This window comes from Heloderma suspectum, chromosome 2 (assembly GCF_057233095.1).
Source record: "Heloderma suspectum isolate Gila_16-S chromosome 2, 16-S_ref, whole genome shotgun sequence".
In the NCBI taxonomy this organism is placed as follows: Eukaryota; Metazoa; Chordata; class Lepidosauria; order Squamata; family Helodermatidae; genus Heloderma; species Heloderma suspectum.
In genome coordinates this window covers 163253996-163272551 of record NC_139459.1, presented here as the reverse complement: position 1 = coordinate 163272551, position 18556 = coordinate 163253996, and the positions used below count along the sequence as shown (strand labels likewise).

Below are 18556 nucleotides of genomic sequence, written 5' to 3'. Positions count from 1 at the left end.
ACGCATTCTCTCATTATTTGAGCAGGGTGAATAAGCTGCTTGGGCCGTGTTCAAGCAACCCACAGAATAATCCACATTTGTTTCTAACTCAACTGTTTATCCCTCCTCCAGCATGTGGCAACAAAGACAACCTGTGGGTGTGGCAGAGGAATGATGGCTGATGCTTCCCTGCTGACAAGCAGGAATTTTCTAGACTGTTCAGCTTTATAATCAAGATATGCAGATAATCCTGCTCTGGAAAGGGGAGAGGTGTGTATAGCTGAAAGTGTTTCAGCAATTTGAGTGTCCCATGCAGCTCTCTAATCACATCAGTTTTACCATTTTTAGGTGGTGAAATCAGGCTGTACCCTTGTAAACCCCAAATGGGCCTTCAGCTGTGTGACCTGTGCTGCTGCAGTATACTCTGATTTGGCACAAGGGTTATGGGTACCTATTGGGCAGGCTTAGGGCTAGTGCCATCTAGTGGTACGACAGAATCACTCCCCCGTCTCCAGAAAAACAAACCCCGCCCACTCCACGCCGTTTGTGGAATCTCTTGTCTCAACACTGTTCACTGGGGTTGTTTCTGGTATTTAATATATAACCATCTTGCATATATTAGAAAATGGTCACCAAAATGACCTGACAGCTTTTCAGAGAGCTATCTTGTTTTGATTTGCAGGAAATGAGCTCACACCTAAATCATGTGTTTGAAGGAAAACCCCAAATATTGGTTTTGGGGGAGGGGGGCTGCAACCATCTTTGCCAGGGAGCATTTCTATACGGCAGCCTTCCCCAGCTTGGTGCCCTCCAGATGTGTTGGACTGCAACTCCCATCATTCCCAGCTAGCATGTAGAGGGCACCAGGCTGGGGAAGGCTGACGTGCGTTATATACAGCTATTGATTTTGAATGTCTTTTATCCATAGAAGAGCTCCCAGTTCTTACCATTCTCTCACAGCACAGTGTGGTCAAGAGCCAGACGACAACTTGTGGCCTTCCAGATAGCCTACAACTCTCGTCATCTTTCATCAGTGGCTTTACCAGCTACGACTGATGGGAGTTGTAGCCAAAAACGCCTGCAGGGCCGCAAGTTGCCCACCCCAGGCTATGGCGATAGGGCTTATTTGGCTCTCAGTGATGGCTAGTATTGACTTCTATGGGGCAAAAGAAACAGGTTGTAAGCTGTGGCAGTGTTTGAGAAGGATGAAAACCTGCTTTTCACTCTAGTGGTGCTGAGATGCCAGGGGCCAAGGCCAAGTTTAGCCCCCTGCCAGTACTGTCCCTGAGCATCTGTTCATATTTCTCTGACATACCTGTAAATGGCTGCCATGTACTCTTATTACAGATAAATGCTGCACTTGGGGGCAAAACCTGCTGCTTGCCTGATGCTGACTGGCTTAATCACCCCCTGGTGAGGAGGAAGCAATGCCCCTCCAGCCAGGGCTGTGGAGAAAAGGCGGTTTCCTCTTCTACCCCCAAACCTCCCACAGGAGACAGGTTTGGGAGGAGAGGATGTGGTAATGCAAGTAGAACCTGCGTAGGGGATATTCCTCGTTTGACTGATGTGGGGTCAGGCCACCAGGAACAGGTTTATCCCAGTGCTTGAGGTAGTGCTCTTGCTTACTGGGAGGGCGGGACTGAGGGAAAGGGTTGCAGCCTCTCTCTCCCTCTCTTGTCAAAGGTGATGCCTTCAAAAAGGCGGCAGAAAGAGCCCCAGGGAGGGTCTTCGGGCAGGAGAGCTCGGGTGGAGGAGCCGTAAGAGGGATAAATATTGCAGCAATGCAGGAGGAACGGAAAAGTACCGCAGGATCCCCACCCTTCACCCCGGCCCCTCCCTAGCAGAGAAACTGGAGCCGGCTCCTCGCTGTTGCTGCACTGGGCGGGTTGTTTCTGCTCCCTTTCGGTGTAGGCCGCCCTCTTGGGGGCAGTTGGACTACTCAGGCGTACTCTACACATGCTCAGAGGCACTCTTTCCGAAGCTTAGGCGAGGTACATGGCACGGGAGGAGGAGCCACTCGGCAACTCAAGCCCGGGTGCTCTGTGCCCGCGCCTAGTCCCCGTCTGCTGGGCTGAAGCGGCATCGCTGGCCGTGCGAGGGCTTCGGTGCCCGAGGGCTTCGGGTGCCGCGGCGGCGCTGCCTCTCCCCCTCGCAGCGCGGCGACCGGCTTGGACCCCGGTGGCGCAGCCTGATGACGTCATCGGCCAGGGCGCCGCCGGGAACGGCGCCCGTGCCAGAGGCAGAGAGCGAAGCAGCGGCGTGGGCTGAAACGGGCCGCCGTGCGGGTCGGAGCGGGCGGTGACAGTGGGCGAGTCTTAGTGGGGCACAGGAGGAGGTGGGAGAGGAAAGAAAGGACAAGGAAAGGTGGACTGTGCCTAGCGCGAAGGGTCAGTTCTGCGATCTGCATAGTAAGGCAAGTGAAGAGGGTGCCTCTGAGCATGTAAGGAGAGCACGTATGTATGTGTTCCCAAGTTCTCTTCTCAGCCAGAAACAGTCCGTATAATGCCATAGACTGAAGGGAAAAGAAGAGTATAACAAATAGGTTTGAGCCTCGGCTCCTCTGATTTTGGAAATTGAAACCCAGCCGTCGGAGGTGGAAGCGCAAGTGTGGAAGCGCAAGCGCTTGGACAGAGGTATGTGTATATGTGTGTAGCGGGGTGTCTGGCATGGAGCAGCAAAGAACGCCTCAATCGGGGGAGTAGTTGCAGACTTCTAGGCACCAGGGTAAAGATGCCCCAGGATCAGGATCCTGCCCGTTCTCCTTTTGCCACCCGTGGTCCGTCAAGCCTTCAGGGCAGCAGAGCCTCCCTCCATGAAAGTGATTTCCCCAAGTGAAGCCCTGCCCCAGTTTACTTCCAGACCTTGATATGTTAATAAAGCATCCTTAGGGCCGTTCAGGAGGTGGAGCAGAGACTATGGGTGCCCCCCTCCCCGTCCCTAGGCTATATATATCCATCTCCTCTACTGCTGCTGCAAAGGTGTGCCAAGTGTCGTCCAAAGTGCAAAAGTGACTGAGGTCCCTGCTGTTTTGGAGCTTACAGTTGGGTAGGGGAGGCTCAGAGCCTCACCATGAATAGCAGGAGTACCCAGGACAAGGAGTAGTTGCTTAAGGCAAGGGTGTGCCAGGAAAGGTTCTGCTAAAGAGAATACACCTTGGTATGTATTTAGACCAGCCCCACCCAACCTGGCAGTCTCCAGATGTGTTGGACAGCTGGGAATTATAGTCCAACATATCTGGAGGGTGCCACGTTGGGGGAGACTGATTTAGACAATCCTTGCAAAAGCTCACTAAAGTGAACTGATGTGGAGCAGTGGGCAGGGGAAGAGGTCACACAGGTGGGGCAGAGGGGCAAGAGCAAGGTAGGAGTGGGGGAGAGTGGGAAACTTCAGCATGGATGGTCAGATGAGGGTCAGGGCAGGACAGCTGCTGCTTCTGGCCCCCGTTAAGTGCCTAGAGTATGGGTCTTGCTGCCCAGTCCCAGCCTACTTCTGCACTTGGGTGGTTGCCATCCAGTGTGGGGGAGGGCTCAGAGGGGCCCTGGATGTCTTTGCGCCAAGGGGGAGAGGCAGTCAACACAGGGGCAGGTATTCCAAGCAGCCTGGATTGCTCAACAACTTGGATGCATTCCAGCGACACAAGGTTCACTGAGCCAAGCTCAAGGTCATTAGCTTATGATCAAAGAGTATCAGCTTTATCAGGAACTGGCTTTTGTTGTAGCAAAAAAAGACCCGGCTTGATGCATGGGTGTCTAAGCAGGTCGTGAAGAAGGTGCTGGTGAGAGGCGTGGCGGGAAGAAGTAGATTGTGATAAGCTATCTAGTATCTGTCTGCTTTAGTAGATGTTGGGAAAGGTAACATGCACATGCAGGGAAGGATGATGTAGATGATCCAAGGAGCTGGAAGCAAGCTTTCCTTTGAGAAGGCCATCAGGAATATAGAGACAGAAGGGCAAGGACTGGTACGTGTGATGAATGAGGAGAAAGCCCTCCTCCCTAGCACCTGCAGGCCATGCACACGTGCTCCAAGCAGGAACTTCCCCCACGCTTATGCACTCTTTTTCAGGTCTCTTCCTGCATGAATAAGAGCTAGACGATTGCTTTGGGGGGGCTTCCATGCTGGGTCTCTTTCTCCTACTGTTATTACTGTGCTGATTTCTGGGTCCCCCTGTTTAAGGAGTGATGAATAAAATCCATGATCATCTGGCAGATATAAGAATGCGGGTTAATCTGAAATGTTTGTACAAGTTGATTTGTATCTCTCTGCTTGTTTTACATAATACGTATGTAAAGTCTTCCATTGACTAGCCCTAGGGAGGGGTGAGAACTCTGAAGCCTTTTGACTCTGGAGATTTTTACTGAGCATCACCCACATACTTGGAGGCATTCTTTGCCATTATGCCGCTTATTAGCTACCAAGCCATGTACAAGGTTATGTTTTTGTCATACAAAACCCTAAACAACATGGGACCAGGATACCTACCAGGCCACCTTCCTTTATACATACCCAGGCAACCTTTAAGATCATCAGAGGAGACCTTGCTGGTCATTCCAAAACTAATGGACTGTTGCCATGGAATACCTCGAGCGCAGGCCCTCTCAGCAGAAGCACCCACCCTTTAGAAATCTCTCCCTCATGCAGTTCAGGAGGCAGAAAATGTGGCATCTTTCAAATGCCTCCTCAAAGCACACTTGTTCACCTAGGCTTTCCCTGGGCTGTAATTAAATCAACCATGCTGCTTCATCTTACTGCTCCTTGTATTGCTTTTATTGTACGTGGAAGTGTTTTTAGTGTTGTATTTTAAATGTGATTTTAATATTTATATGTGAACCACTTATATTTAGCGGTATATAAATATCACAAATAATAAAAATAATTATTATAATAAGGGCAACAATGAAGCATGAGATTCTCAGAATGCCAATTTCTATGTCTATAATTACATTATGCAGAAATACAAAATACCTGCACTCCTGATTAGATAGAGCCTCAAAAATTCTCTCCTCCTTCCTCGTGTGCACTTCCTCTTGCTGCCATAGAATATCCCCCAGCAGCCATGTGCAGGCACTAGCCTGAGTGCGGTGCCTCTTGTTGGCAAGGTCTACTGGCTGGGATGACTTTGGCATCTTCATGTCTCAGGAGCTCATGTGATATAGATGGCGCCAGCCTCTTCACAGTCCCCTCTTCTGCTGGTTCTCAGGAGTATGGTTGCTCACTAGCTCCTTTTTGGCAGCCATACTGCTGAACAGAGTGCAAGAAGTGGGGAAATTGGGCCCAAAGGACTGCAGATTGTGCATCCTCTGATCCCAATTCTCCTCTTGCCAAAGGATCCTCTTGGAGACTGTAGGGCTTCAGGGCTCCTTCACACATTATAAGAAGAGCTGAGGGAGAAGAGCCACAAGCAAGAGCCATGGCAGGTCATAAATATAAATGAACAACCCAAAATTCTAAGGGAAGCAAAAGCTGAGTGTAGTCAAACGCGTACCCTGGATTTTAGGAAAGCTGATTTTAATAAACGCAGAACAATGATCAGTAAGGTCCCATGGCAAGCGATGCTAACGAGAAAAGGAGTCCAAGATGGGTGGGAGCTTTTAAAAAAGAAAATTCTCAAGCCACCATCACAAACAATTCCAACAAGAAGAAAAGGTGGAAGACAACAGAAGAGGCCAATGTGGCTTCACAAAAAGTTTAGGGATGGCCTGAAAACAAAAAAGGACACATATAGAAAGTGGAAAGAAGGCCAAGTAACAAAGGAAGAGTACAGGCAAGTAGCACAGAATTGCAGGGATGGCATCAGGAAGGCTAAAGCTGAGAATGAGCTGAGGTTAGCGAGGGATGCTAAAAACAACAAGAAGGCTTTCTTCAGCTACATGCATAGTAAAAGGCAGGGGAAAGAAATGGTTGTTCAGCTATTAAATAAGGATGGCAAAACGATAACAGATGACAAAGAAAAGGCAGAGGTGCTCAATTCCTACTTTGGCTCAGTCTTCTCCCAAAAGAGGGTCTATGACCCCCCTGGCAAAGGCCAAGTACAGGCTGAAGGGGCAGGATTGTAGCTTGAGATCAATAGGCATATGGCCAAGGAACACCTAATTACTTTGAATGAGTTCAAATCTCCAGGGCCAGATGAACTGCATCCTAGACTAATAAAGGAACTGGCAGAAGAACTCTCAGAACCACTGTCTATTCTCTTTGAGAAATCATGGAGGACAGGGGAAGTGCCAGATGATTGGAGGAGGGCTATCTTCAAAAAGGGTAAAAAGGAGGAACCTGGGAACTACAGACCAATCAGTCTGACATCAGTCCCTGGGAAAATTCTGGAGCAGATGATAAAGCAATCCATCTGGAAGCACCTTGAAAACAATGCTGTGGCTACTCGAAGCCAACATGGATTTGTCAAGAACAAATCCTGCCAGACGAATCTGATCTCATTTTTTGATCAGGTCACCTCCCTTGTGGACTGTGGGAATGCTGTGAACATCATATACCTCGAGTTCAGCAAAGCTTTCGACAAAGTGCCCCATGATCTCCTGATGAGCAAACTAGCTCAAAGTGGGCTAGATGAAACAACGATCCGGTGGATCCACAGTTGGCTACAGAATCAGACTCAAGGAGTGCTATCAATGGGACCTTCTCAAACTGGGGAGAGGTAACGAGTGGGGTACTGCAGGGCTCAGTCCAGGGCCCAGTGCTCTTCAACATTTTTATTAATGACTTGGAGGAGGAGATGCAGAGAATGGTGATCAGATTTGCAGATGACACAAAATTGGCTGGATAGCTAATACTTTGGAAGAAAGAAACAAAATTCAAAGTGATCTGGATAGACTGGAGCGCTGGGCAGAAAACAACAGAACGACATTTAATAGGGATAAATGCCAAGTTCTGCACCTAGGAAAAAGAAACCAAATGCACAGTTACAAGATGGGGGATACGTGGCTCAACCACACTACAAGCGAGAAAGATCTTGGAATTGTTGTCGATCACAAGCTGAATATGAGCCAACAATGTGATGTGGCTGCAAAAAAGGCCAATGCTATTTTGGGCTGCATTAATAGAAGCATAGCTTCCAAATCGCATGAAGTACTAGTTGCCCTCTACTCAGCACTGGTTAGGCCTCATCTGGAGTACTGTGTCCAGTTCTGGGCACCACACTTTAAGAAGGATGCAGACAAACTGGAGAGGGTTCAGAGGAGGGCAACGAAGATGATCAGGGGACTGGAAACAAAGCCCTATGAAGAGAGACTGAAAGAACTGGGCATGTTTAGCCTTGAGAAGAGAAGACTGAGGGGAGATATGATAGCGCTCTTCAAGTACTTGAAAGGTTGTCACAGAGAGGAAGGCCAGGATCTCTTCTTGATCATCCCAGAGTGCAGGAAACTGAATAATGGGCTCAAGTGACAGGAAGCCAGATTCTGGCTGAACATCCAGAAAAACGTCCTGACTGTTAGAGCAATACAACAATGGAACCCATTACCTAGGGAGGTGGTGGGCTCTCCCACACTGCAGGCATTCAAGACGAGGCTGGACAGCCATCTGTCAGGGATGCTCTGACTTGGATTCCTGCACTGAGCAGGGGGTTGGACTCGATGGCCTTGTAGGCCCCTTCCAACCCTACTATTCTATGATTGTATGAAATCTAAAGAGTTGGCTGCTTGTGATGTATGCTCCAAGAACTGCCTATTAGCTCCTAGAGGAAGAACCTAAATCTGCCTGTCTGAGGTTTTAAAAAATTGGTAAGTGTCACTCACCAGCGTGTGGCCAAGGTTGGTGCTCTCAGGCTCCTTCCATCGGCAGATGTCATCTGTTAACAGAAACTGGCTTCCACAGCAATTGGGTGTCCTTGCAATTTGGGATCCCTGCTGTGTTTGTGCAAAAATGAGCTTTGTGGCCTGATCCTGGTTTCAGGGCATGGTCACAAGATGGAAACAACTCTCTCTAAGAGGAGGGCTGGACACAGGCTTGTGACCCACATGCAGCCCCTGGATAATTCACAAAACTGAATGTGGGCATTAGGACCCTAAGGGTGCCGTTCAGGGCATGTGTTTACGGAATGAATTATCCTGAGCCAAAAACGTCCTGAATTCCATTTGACCTCTGTTTTGTTTATGCATTCAAGAGAGGAGTCCGAGGCTGTTTGAGAGAGTCAACAATCCCCGGCAACATCAGGATGTTTTAATCCCAGGATAAATTACCGTAGTGTAGTAACAATAGCTGGGTTGGCTTGTTCTTAGTGACTGGAGTTAACGGTCCGGTAGAGGGAGAAAGCACTTTGCCTGCAATCCTAAACATCCTTGCTAGGATGTAAGTCCCATAGAACACAGTGGGACTGACTTTCGCATTAACATGATTAAGACTGCTCTGTTAGCGACGACCGCAAGAAGGCCCGACTGAGACACCCAGGAATTCCCTGGGAAGTCATCTTCCTGAATTGTGTAAGCAACCCCAGAGATTTGCCTTTTTTCATACTTTTTTCTCTCCCTGCCATGCCTTAGGAACATGGAAGGAATGTTGGAGAAGCAGTGCAATGCGGCTGCTGAAAAAGCAGTCTGCATTAGCAGTCATGAACTGAGGTAGAGCATCCAGGCCATGGGAAGTAATAGATCTGTTCTGTTCTGCACTGGTCAGGATGCATTCGGAGTACTGTGTCCAGTTCTGGGTGGCCCATTTTTAGAAGGACATTGAGAAGTTGGAGCATGTCCAGAGGAAGGCACCCAGAGTGGTGAGGGGGTCTGCAAACCAAATGCTATGAGAAAAGGTTCAAACCCTATGAGAAAAGGATCAAAGAGTTAGGTAAGTTTTTAGCCAGGAGAAGATTAAGGGGAGACATGATAGTAGTCTTTGGATGTCTGAAGAGCTGTCATGCAGAAGATGGAGTAGATTTGTTCTCTGGTTCTTTTCCTGCCCTCCGGAGCAACAGTGTGTGGAAATCACAGGGAAGACGTTTTTGGCTTAACATGAGGAGAACTTTCCTAACAGTGAGAGCTGTTCACAGTGGGACAAAGTGCCTTGGGAGGCAGCGGCTTCTCCTTCTCTGGAGGCATTTAAGCAGAGTCTGGGTGGCCATCTGTTTGGATGCTGTAGTTGCATCTGCATTGCCAATCCTGCACTGAGCAGGGGGTTGGATTAGGTGACCTCCAAGGTTCCTTCCAACTCTGATCCTAAGGCTGGCTCATGCATCTTGTGGCTCTTTGCCATCTGGAAATGTGTGCAGGCCTTGGAGAGATCAGGGTCTGCTGCCATTTGTAGCCAATCGGTTGACAAAGAAAATGAACTTTTAAAAACTTGAATGCTTCTCAATCTCTTCTTCAGTTGGCTTTAATCATTAGGAGAACTGACTCAATCAGCTCCACCCCCATCCAGCTGGTTTGCCTTTTTCCCAGAACCCGTTCACCTCCAGTTGGCCTGGCTGTCTGCCAGGGCCAGCAGTTACTTGCTTGCTGCACTCGCATCAGTCCTTTCTTGCCAGTTCCAGGCCTTCCTGTGATTTGTGCATAAAGCATAGCTGGTGATTTAGCACCATTACTTTCCAAAATAGGCTTCCAGTTCCTAAAGTTCCTAACTGAGTGTGGGCCCCATCTGCCAGGAATGTCTCCTGTGCAAGCCCCATTGTGACATGTAATGTTGCTGAGCCACGCTACTGTGTAATCTGAAGCTTTTTAATATCCCCATAACCATCCTTTGAAGCATTGTGCTGGAGTCACCTCTGAGCATATCTGTCCCCTGAACTGGGATGAGAGGTGAGCACGGCCAGCAAGCTCCCTCTTTTTACTCTGGCTGCTTTGTTAACTCCAAGGATGGCTACTTCCAGTCAGAGGGCTCCGAGTACTGCCAACTGGAAGTCATTGTGCAGCTGTTCCGTATTTTTCTCCTTAATGGATGTCCTGCAGTGAGAAAAGAGATGGAAGAATCAATGCGATCACGTTATGAGTGGGAAATGCCACCAACGATGTCTGGACTGGACTCCTTGTACAATTTCATGAATTACTTGTCTAGAAGCACTCTGTTTTTCAGCTGCTTCCTGCACCCACCGCTTCTTTGAAAGGAAGCCTCCCTCCTGGCTGAGCAGCATGCTTGAGGATACTCTCAGGGAACTGCATTGCTTTCCCCAACCTTCTCCAGGACTCCCACCTCAACAGTTCCCAGATTGGGAGGATTTGGAAGAGAATGCTTTGAGAAGGAGTGGACCTTTGTGCTTCCACACCTTAGTCTGAACCTTGGATCAGAAAAAGGAGAGAAGTGTCCCTTTTCCAGTATTCTTACATTCTCTAAAGCCTTGTGGTTGGAATCAGGAGTAGTGGGCATGCACAATGCCTTATTTCAGTTCAAACTGAATTCTTGCAGTGCATCTCTGTACTCACCAGAGGATCCAAGAAGATGGAGAAACAACTTCTCTGCACTCTAGCCGGCATAGGGATCTGTGTGTTCAACAGAAGTTAACTATACCAATTTATACCACTAGTATAATGCCTCCTGTTCAATACTGCAGTATTACTTTATTATAATAGTTTATAGTATATATACCTGACTAACAGTGCGATCCTCAACACGTTTATCTGGAACTAAGCCCCGCTACATTCAAGGGAGTTTGCTCCTAGGTAAGTGTGCATAGGATTGTAGCCTAAATAGTACTGGTTGCCTCAGCGTTGAGTCTGATTAGTATTTGCTTTATAAATGGAGAGTAATCAGGAAATGTAGCAATTAACTTGTTATTTTATCTTCCATGCATGTGTTGTGCAATTCACAACAAATGCTTTAAGGGAAGCTTAAGGAGTTTTAATTCATTAAGTAAATTGGTCATGTTTCTTAGGACATGTTTAAGGCTTGTAGGTGGCCCCTTCACTACAAAAGGTAATTGTCTCCCATTTGGTGATGCGTGGTGTAGTGACGTTTTGTATTTGTGCCTTGATGGTCCAGCAGATGTTAGGTTATGTATGAAATCTCTGTTTAGGGCTCCAGCTGCTACAGTTATTTTTCTGTTGTCTCATCTTAGCAACTTGGTTTAACCCTCAGCAATTCTTGTGTCTTTTTCCTGCTCGAGGCTGGCACTGCTGTTCTTCCGGAGTGGTAAGCAACTTCTGTCCATCTTCTTTGTGCCTTCTGGCCTCTGCCTAAGGTTGACCCTGGGTAGGAAAGGGGGTTTCTGGGTTCCTTGGGAGCAGGGGCAGGCTGCAGATGCTGCAATCCCTGGCGGTGAAGCATTTGCTTCATCCCTGGGCAACTGCAACTCAGGCGCCTGCAATTGTGAAACTTACAGGAAGGACAGCAAGACACTGTTCTTGCATTTGGACTTCTGCAAGCTGGCCTGGTGATAACGGAAGGGAAGTATGGGCTGTGAATGAAGGTTCAACTTCACTGTGGGGCACATTCCTTTAAGGACTCACGCATTGTTGTCAATGGAGCTGACTGAGTAGCTGTGCTTGTAGGTTGGCAGCTTTGCTGTGTACCAGTATTTGTCATGTGTCCACACCACAGGTAAGCACGTGTGTGTGTGTGTGTGTGTGTCCACAGAATTCCGAGAGTGGAGGCTCAGTGGGAGAGCAGGGTGTGAGTGCTAGGGGAGACACATTCTAGATATGTCTCCATTCCAGGTTTCCTTGGATCAGTAGATCATTTCTTCTCACTGTGCAGTCCTGGCCATCTAATCCTGTCTTTGTGCCTGTGTAGGTTGCATTATGTGGAGTGTCCTGTCCTTCCCAGGATGTGTGGGTAGAGTTTGCCTGCCATAATCGTAGCTCACTATCCCCATCCCTGCACCTGTTTTGAAAGCCTCTCATTAGGCATGGAAATAGCTGACCCTACCTGCTGGGTATGGGTAGAGGTTGGCTGGTGAAGTTGATTTTGAAATATGGTGCTGTAACTGTACCTATTAAATAGGTAACCTGTGGCTTCTCACTCCTTAGAGCAGGGATGAGCAGACTTCAGTCTTGCAGGAGCAACTTCTTTATTTTAACTAGAGCTCCAGGATCCACCAATTATTATTCATGTATACCCTGCCTTTCCCCCCCCCCCAAATACTTAAGGTGGCTTACATAAAATAATACAAATTAAACAGAATTGAACAGCAATTAAAATGGCACTTTAAAACAGCAGGAGATAAAATCATGGTTCTAACAAGGGTGGCTTAAATACATTTATCTCCACTGCCCATCTGAAAGCAGGCAGAGAAGGGGCCAACCATACTTTATGTCAGGAGGCCGTTCCAAATCCTGGGCACCACAGTTGAAAAGGCCCTCTTCCTCGATACCCACAATGGCAGGGCTCAAGAGGGCTTCTGAGGTGGAACAAAAGTCCCAGGCAGCTTTTAAAAAGGGAAATATCCTGGTCTGAAACCAGTTAGGATTTTGAAGGTGAAAGCCAGGACTTTGAATTCAGCACAGAAGTAACTGGTGGTGGATTGGTGTGATATGTGGCATACATTGGCAGCTCCTGTTAGAACCTTCACAGCAACATTCAGGGCCTGTTGAAGTTTCCAGATTGTCTCCCAGAGCATCCTCATGTAAAGCCCATGACAATCCACTAACTTGGAAGTGACAGGTGCATGAGGCCGGGTCTGTGAGCAAGAGGCTGAAGGTCAGTCAAGCAGAGGCGATGAAACCAAGGCCTACAACAACAAGAAGAGAAGAGTAGTAGTAGTGGGAGACTCCTTGCTGCATGGGATCGAAACCCAAGTATATCACAAAGACCCATAGACTCACCAGGTATGCCATCTCACTCATAAAGCCCACTGACAGGTATCCCCTTCTTCTCATCCATATGGGAACAAATGATACCGCCAAACGGAGCTACGAAGAAATCACGTCAGACTTTGAAGCTTTGGGAAGGAAACTCAAGAACTTTGGGGCCCAGATAGTTTTCTCATCCATCCTTCCAGTAGTTAGAAGAGGGATAGAAAGGGAAAGAAAAATACTCCGGATGAATGACTGGCTATGAAGGTGGTACCGGATTCTGGGATTTGGATTCTGGGACCACGGGCTATACTTCCTGGAAGATGGACTGTGGGCAAGGGATGGGTTGCACCTCACAAAGGCTAGGAAGAATGTGTTTGGCCACAGCATGAAGAACTTCATCAGGAGGGCTTTAAACTGAATCCTATAGGGGAGGGAGATGTAAAGTTGGGGGTAACAATGGATGAAGGCTCATGCACCACAACGGAGAGAACAGCTCTAACAGCGCCCAATAACATGTAGGAAGAAAGCCAGACTATAAAGCGCATGGTCTTCGATGTCTATACACTAATGCCCAGAGTATGGGAAACAAACAGAACGAACTTGAATTCTTAATACAGGAGGGAAATTATGACTTGATAGGTGTAACTGAAACTTGGTGGGATGACTCCCATGACTGGAATACAGCAATTGAAGGTTGTAACTTGTTCAAAAAGAAGAGGAGGAACAGAAAGGGAGATGGAGTTGCACTATATGTTAAAAATACATATCTCTGCACAGAAACACAGGAGGATGAGCTTGGTAGCCCCTTCAAGAGCATCTGGGTTAAAATAAATGGAGCAAAGAATAAAGGGAACCTGGTGGTCGGAGTCTACTACCAGTCACCCAATCAAGGAGAAGACGAGGATGAAACTTTTGAAAAGCAAATAGCCAATGTTTCAAGGAAGCATGATGTAGTAGTAATGGGGGACTTCAATTTCCCCGATATTTGTTGAGAGATAAATTCTGCAAAACATGCCCCCTCCAAGAGATTCCTGACTTGTGTTGCTTGATAATTTCCTCCTACAGAAAGTAGAGGAAGGAACTAGAGGATCGGCTATCCTTGACTTGATCCTAACCAACAGAGATGACTTAGTGGATAAAGTAGCAGTTACGGGAACTCTGGGAGAAAGTGACCATGTTATACTTGAGTTCTTGGTTCTAAAGGAAGCAAACGCCAAGTGTAGCTAAACACGTACCCTGGATTTTAGGAAAGCCAATTTTAATCAACACAGAACAATAATAAGTAAGGTCCCATGGCAAGTGACTCTGATGAGAAAAGGAGTCCAAGTTTGGGTGGGAGTTTTTAAAAAAGGAAATTCTAAAGGCACAGTTACAAACAATTTCAACAAGAAAAAAGGCGGAACACAGCAGAAGAAGCCAATGTAGCTTCACAAAAAGCTTAGAGATGACCTGAAAACAAAAAAGGACACATATAGGAAGTGGAAAGAAGGCCAAGCAACAAAGGAAGAGTACAGGCAGGTAGCACGGAATTGCAGGGATGGCGTCAGGAAGGCTAAAGCTGAGAACGAGCTGAGGTTAGCGAGGGATGCTAAAAGCAACAAAAAGGCTTTCTTCAGATATCTGCATAGTAAAAGACAGAGGAAAGAAATGGTGGTTCATCTGTTAAATGACGATTGCAAAATGATAAAAGATGATAAGGAAAAGGAAGAGGTGCTCAGTTTCCTACTTCGGCTCAGTCTTCTCCCAAAAGAGGGTCTATGAGCCCCCTGGCAAAGGCAAAATACAGGCTGAAGGGGCAGGATTGCAGCTTGAGATTGATGGGCATATGGTCAAGAAACCCTTAATTACTTTGTTGTTCAGTTGTTAAGTCGTGTCTGACTCTTCGTGACCCCATGGACCATAGCACGCCAGGCCTTCCTGTCCTCCGCTCTCTCCCGGAGTGTGCTCAAGTTCATATTCATTGCATCGGTGATGCTATCTAGCCATCTCGTCCTCTGCCGTCCCCTTCTCCTTTTGCCTTCAATCTTTCCCAGCATCAGGGTCTTTTCCAGTGAGTTTTCTCTTCGCATTAGGTGGCCAAAATATTTGAGCTTCAGTATCTGTCCTTCCAAGGAGCACTCAGGGTTGATTTCCTTTAGGATTGACTGATTTGACCTCCTTGCAGTCCAGGGGACTCGTGTAAGAGTCTTCTCCAGCACCACAGTTCGAAGGCATCAATTCTTCGGCGCTCAGCCTTCCTTATAGTCCAGCTCTCACAGCCATACGTAACTGCTGGGAAAAGCATAGCTTTGATTATACGAACCTTTGTCGGCAAGGTGATGTCTCTGCTTCTTACTGTGCTGTCTAGGTTTGCCATAGCTTTCCTCCCAAGGAGCAAGCGTCTTTTAATTTCATGGCTGCAGTCACTATCTGCGGTGATCGTGGAGCCCAAGAAAATAAAATCTGTCACTGCTTCCATTTCTTCCCCTTCTATATGCCAGGAAGTGATGGGGCCAGATGCCATGATCTTAGTTTTTTTAATGTTGAGTTTCAAACCAGCTTTTGCACTCTCCCCTTTACCCTCAACAAGAGGCTCTTTAGATCCTCTTCGCTTTCTGCCATTAGGGTGGTATTGTCTGCGTATCTGAGGTTGTTGATAATTCTCCTGGCAATCTTAATTCTGACCTGTGATTCATCCAACCCGGCATTTTTCATGATGTACTCTGCATATAAGTTAAATAAGCAGGGCGACAATATACAGCCTTGTCGTACTCCTTTCCCAATTTTGAACCAATCGGTTGTTCCATGTCCGGTTCTTACTGTTGCTTCTTGACCCTCGTACAAGTTTCTCAGGAGACAGGTAAGGTGGTCTGGTACTCCCATCTCTTTAAGAATTTGCCAGAGTTTTTTGTGATCCACACAATCAAAGGCTTTAGCGTAGTCAATGAAGCAGAAATATACGTTTTTCTGGAATTCTCTTGCTTTCTCCAGGATCCAGCGAATGTTGGCGATTTGATCTCTAGTTCTTCTGCCTCTTCGAAACCCAGCTTATACTTCCGGTAGTTCTCTGTTCGCATGCTGCTGAAGCCTAGCTTGTAGGATGTTGAGCAGAACCTTGTTGGCATGTGAAATGAGCACAATTGTATGGTAGTTTGAACACTCTTTGGCATTGCCCTTCGTTGGAATTGGAATGTAAACTGACGTTTTCCAGTCTTGTGGCCACTGTTGAGTGTTCCAAATTTGTTGGCCTTTTGAGTGCATCACTTTAACAGCATCATTTTTTAGGATTTTAAATAGCTCAGCTGGAATACTGTCATCTCCGCTAGCTTTGTTGTTAGTAATGCTTCCTAAGGCCCACTTGACTTCACTCTCTAGGATGTCCGGCTCAAGTTCATTGACTGCACTATGATGGCTATCAGGGACATTAAGATCTTTCCTGTATAGTTCTTCTGTGTATTCTTTCCCCGTCTTCTTAATCTCATCTGCTTCTGTTAGGAGTTCAAATCTCCAGAACCAGATGAACTGCATCGTAGACTAATAAAGGAACTGGCAGAAGAACTCTCAGAACCACTGTCTATTCTCTTTGAGCAATCATGGAGGATGGGTGAAGCGCCAGATGACTGGAGGAGGGCTAGTGTTGTCCCTATCTTCAGAAAGACCAAAAAGGGGGAACCTGGGAACTGCAGACCAGACAGTCTGACATCAATCCCTGGGAAAATTCTGGAGCAGATGATAAAGCAATCCATCTGGAAGCACCTTGAAAACAATGCAGTGATTACTCGAAGCCAACATGGATTTGTCAAGAACAAATCCTGCCAGACGAATCTGATCTCATTTTTTGATCAGGTTACCTCCCTTGTGGACTGTGGGAATGCTGTGGACATCATATACCTCGACTTCAGCAAAGCTTTCGACAAAGTGCCCCATGATCTCCTGATGAGCAAACTAGCTCAAAGTGGGCTAGATGAAACAACTATCAGGGGGATCCACAGTTGGCTACAGAATCGGACTCAAGGAATGCTATCAATGGGACCTTCTCAAACTGGGGAGAGGTAACGAGCGGGGTACTGCAGGGCTTAGACCTGGGCCCAGTGCTCTTCAACATTTTCATGAATGACTTGGAGCAGGAGGTGCAGGGAATGCTTACCAAATTTGCAGATGACACAAAATTGGGCAGGATAGCTAATACCCTGGAAGACAGAAACAAAATTCAAAGTGATCTGGATAGACTGGAGCGCTGGGCAGAAAACAACAGAATGACATTTAATAGGGATAAATGCCAAGTTCTGTACCTAGGAAAAAGAAATCAAATGCACAGTTACAAGATGGGGGATACGTGGCTCAACAACACTACAAGCGAAAAGGATCTTGGAATTGTTGTCAATCACAAGCTGAATATGAGCCAACAATGTGATGTAGCTGCAAACAAGGAAAATGCTATTTTGGGCTGCATTCACAAAGTATAGCTTCCAAATCCCAGGAAGTACTAGTTGCCCTCTACTCAGCACTGGTTAGGCCTCATCTGGAGTACTGTGTCCAATTCTGGGCACCACACTTTAAGAAGGATGCAGACAACCTGGAGAGGGTTCAGAGGAGGGCAACAAAGATGTTCAGGGGACTGGAAACAAAGCCCTATGAAGAGAGACTGAAAGAACTGGGCATGTTTAGCCTTGAGAAGAGAAGATTGAGGGCAGATATGATAGTGCTCTTCAAGTACTTGAAAGGTTTTCACAGAGAGGAAGGCCAGGATCTCTTCTCCATCATCCCAGAGTGCAGGACACAGAATAATGTGCTCAAGTGACAGGAAGCCAGATTCCGGCTGAACATCAGGAAAAACTTCCTGACTGTTAGAGCAATACGGTAATGGAACCAATTCCCTAGGGAGGTAGTGGGCTCTCCCACACTGGAGGCATTCAAGATGAAGCTGGACAGCTGTCTGTCAAGGATGCTTTGACTTAGATCCCTGCATTGAGCAGGGGGTTGGACTCGGTCTTATAGGCCCCTTCCAACCCTACTGTTCTGTGATTCTGTGCTTTGTCCCCAAAAGGATTCAGTCGGCATACAAGATGAAGCTGGTTACAAGCACTTCTGGACACTGCTGCTTCCTCAGCATCTAAGTTCTAGATCCAGAGGAATGCCCAAACTGTGAGTCTGTTGCTTCTGGGGCAGTGCAACCTAGTTCAGAAGAGGTTGAATACCTAGCCCAGGATCATCAAAACCCTTCATTTTGTCTGGATTTGTTTGTTTACCCTCATCCAATCTGAGGCAACTACTAGACTGTTCACAACATCTACCATCTGTATGCTGATGACATCCTAGACCAAATCTCAGATGGTCTCTCCAAGCAGTTTTGTGTAGAGATTGAAAAGCATGGGAGATAAAATGGATCCTTGCAGCATTCCTTAAGCCAGGGGCAGGCAACCTCTCTTCTTAGTCTGAGGGCTGGATTGCCCCCTCCCCAGACTAAATCAGCAGGCCAGATGACATCAAGGGGGCAGGCCCCTTCCCTTCCCATAACATCATCCATCTCCACCCACTTTTCCTTTCCCAGGACAGAAAGAAGCATAGAGCCCTGTGTCTCTTTCTGCATGCCAGGAGGGACTCGACCAGCATTTGCAGGAAGCACTGGCTGAGTTGGACGCCTCCTTCCCATGCCTCATATCCTGCAAGTGCCAGCTGAGCTGGGTGCAGTGCCTCCCCCAGAGGAATCCCCATGATATCTCTCATCCTGAGGATGAGCAGTGCACAGGGGAAAATCCTTATCTCCAAGCACAGATTGGACATGACATGGGGATTCCTCTCCCCTGCTTCCTCTCCAAGTCCTCAGTGCCTCCAAGTGAGGGGGCTTGAGGAGGGGAGGGGCCCATGGAGAGAGCCCAACCCTCCATGGGTCAGATTGAAAACATCTGTGGGCTGAAGGTTCCCCACGGCTG

General features: G+C 47.4%; 1 protein-coding gene across 17 annotated transcripts in view; it reads left to right on the top strand.

The window, feature by feature from the left end:
• Window positions 1-2190: 2190 nt before the first annotated feature.
• PNPLA6 (patatin like domain 6, lysophospholipase) overlaps window positions 2191-18556 on the top strand; it is a 69787-nt gene continuing 53421 nt past the window's right edge. For 13 of the 17 annotated variants that reach the window (XM_084835613.1, XM_084835607.1, XM_084835610.1 and 10 more), the window contains exon 1: window positions 11345-11448. In XM_084835613.1, coding sequence (XP_084691739.1) covers window positions 11432-11448 — 17 coding nt within the window. In that variant the 5' untranslated portion in view covers window positions 11345-11431. Of the gene's footprint in view, window positions 2613-10966; window positions 11041-11344; window positions 11449-18556 lie in introns of those variants that run through there. The other 4 variants (XM_084835616.1, XM_084835606.1, XM_084835602.1 and 1 more) reach the window with 4 other exon arrangements.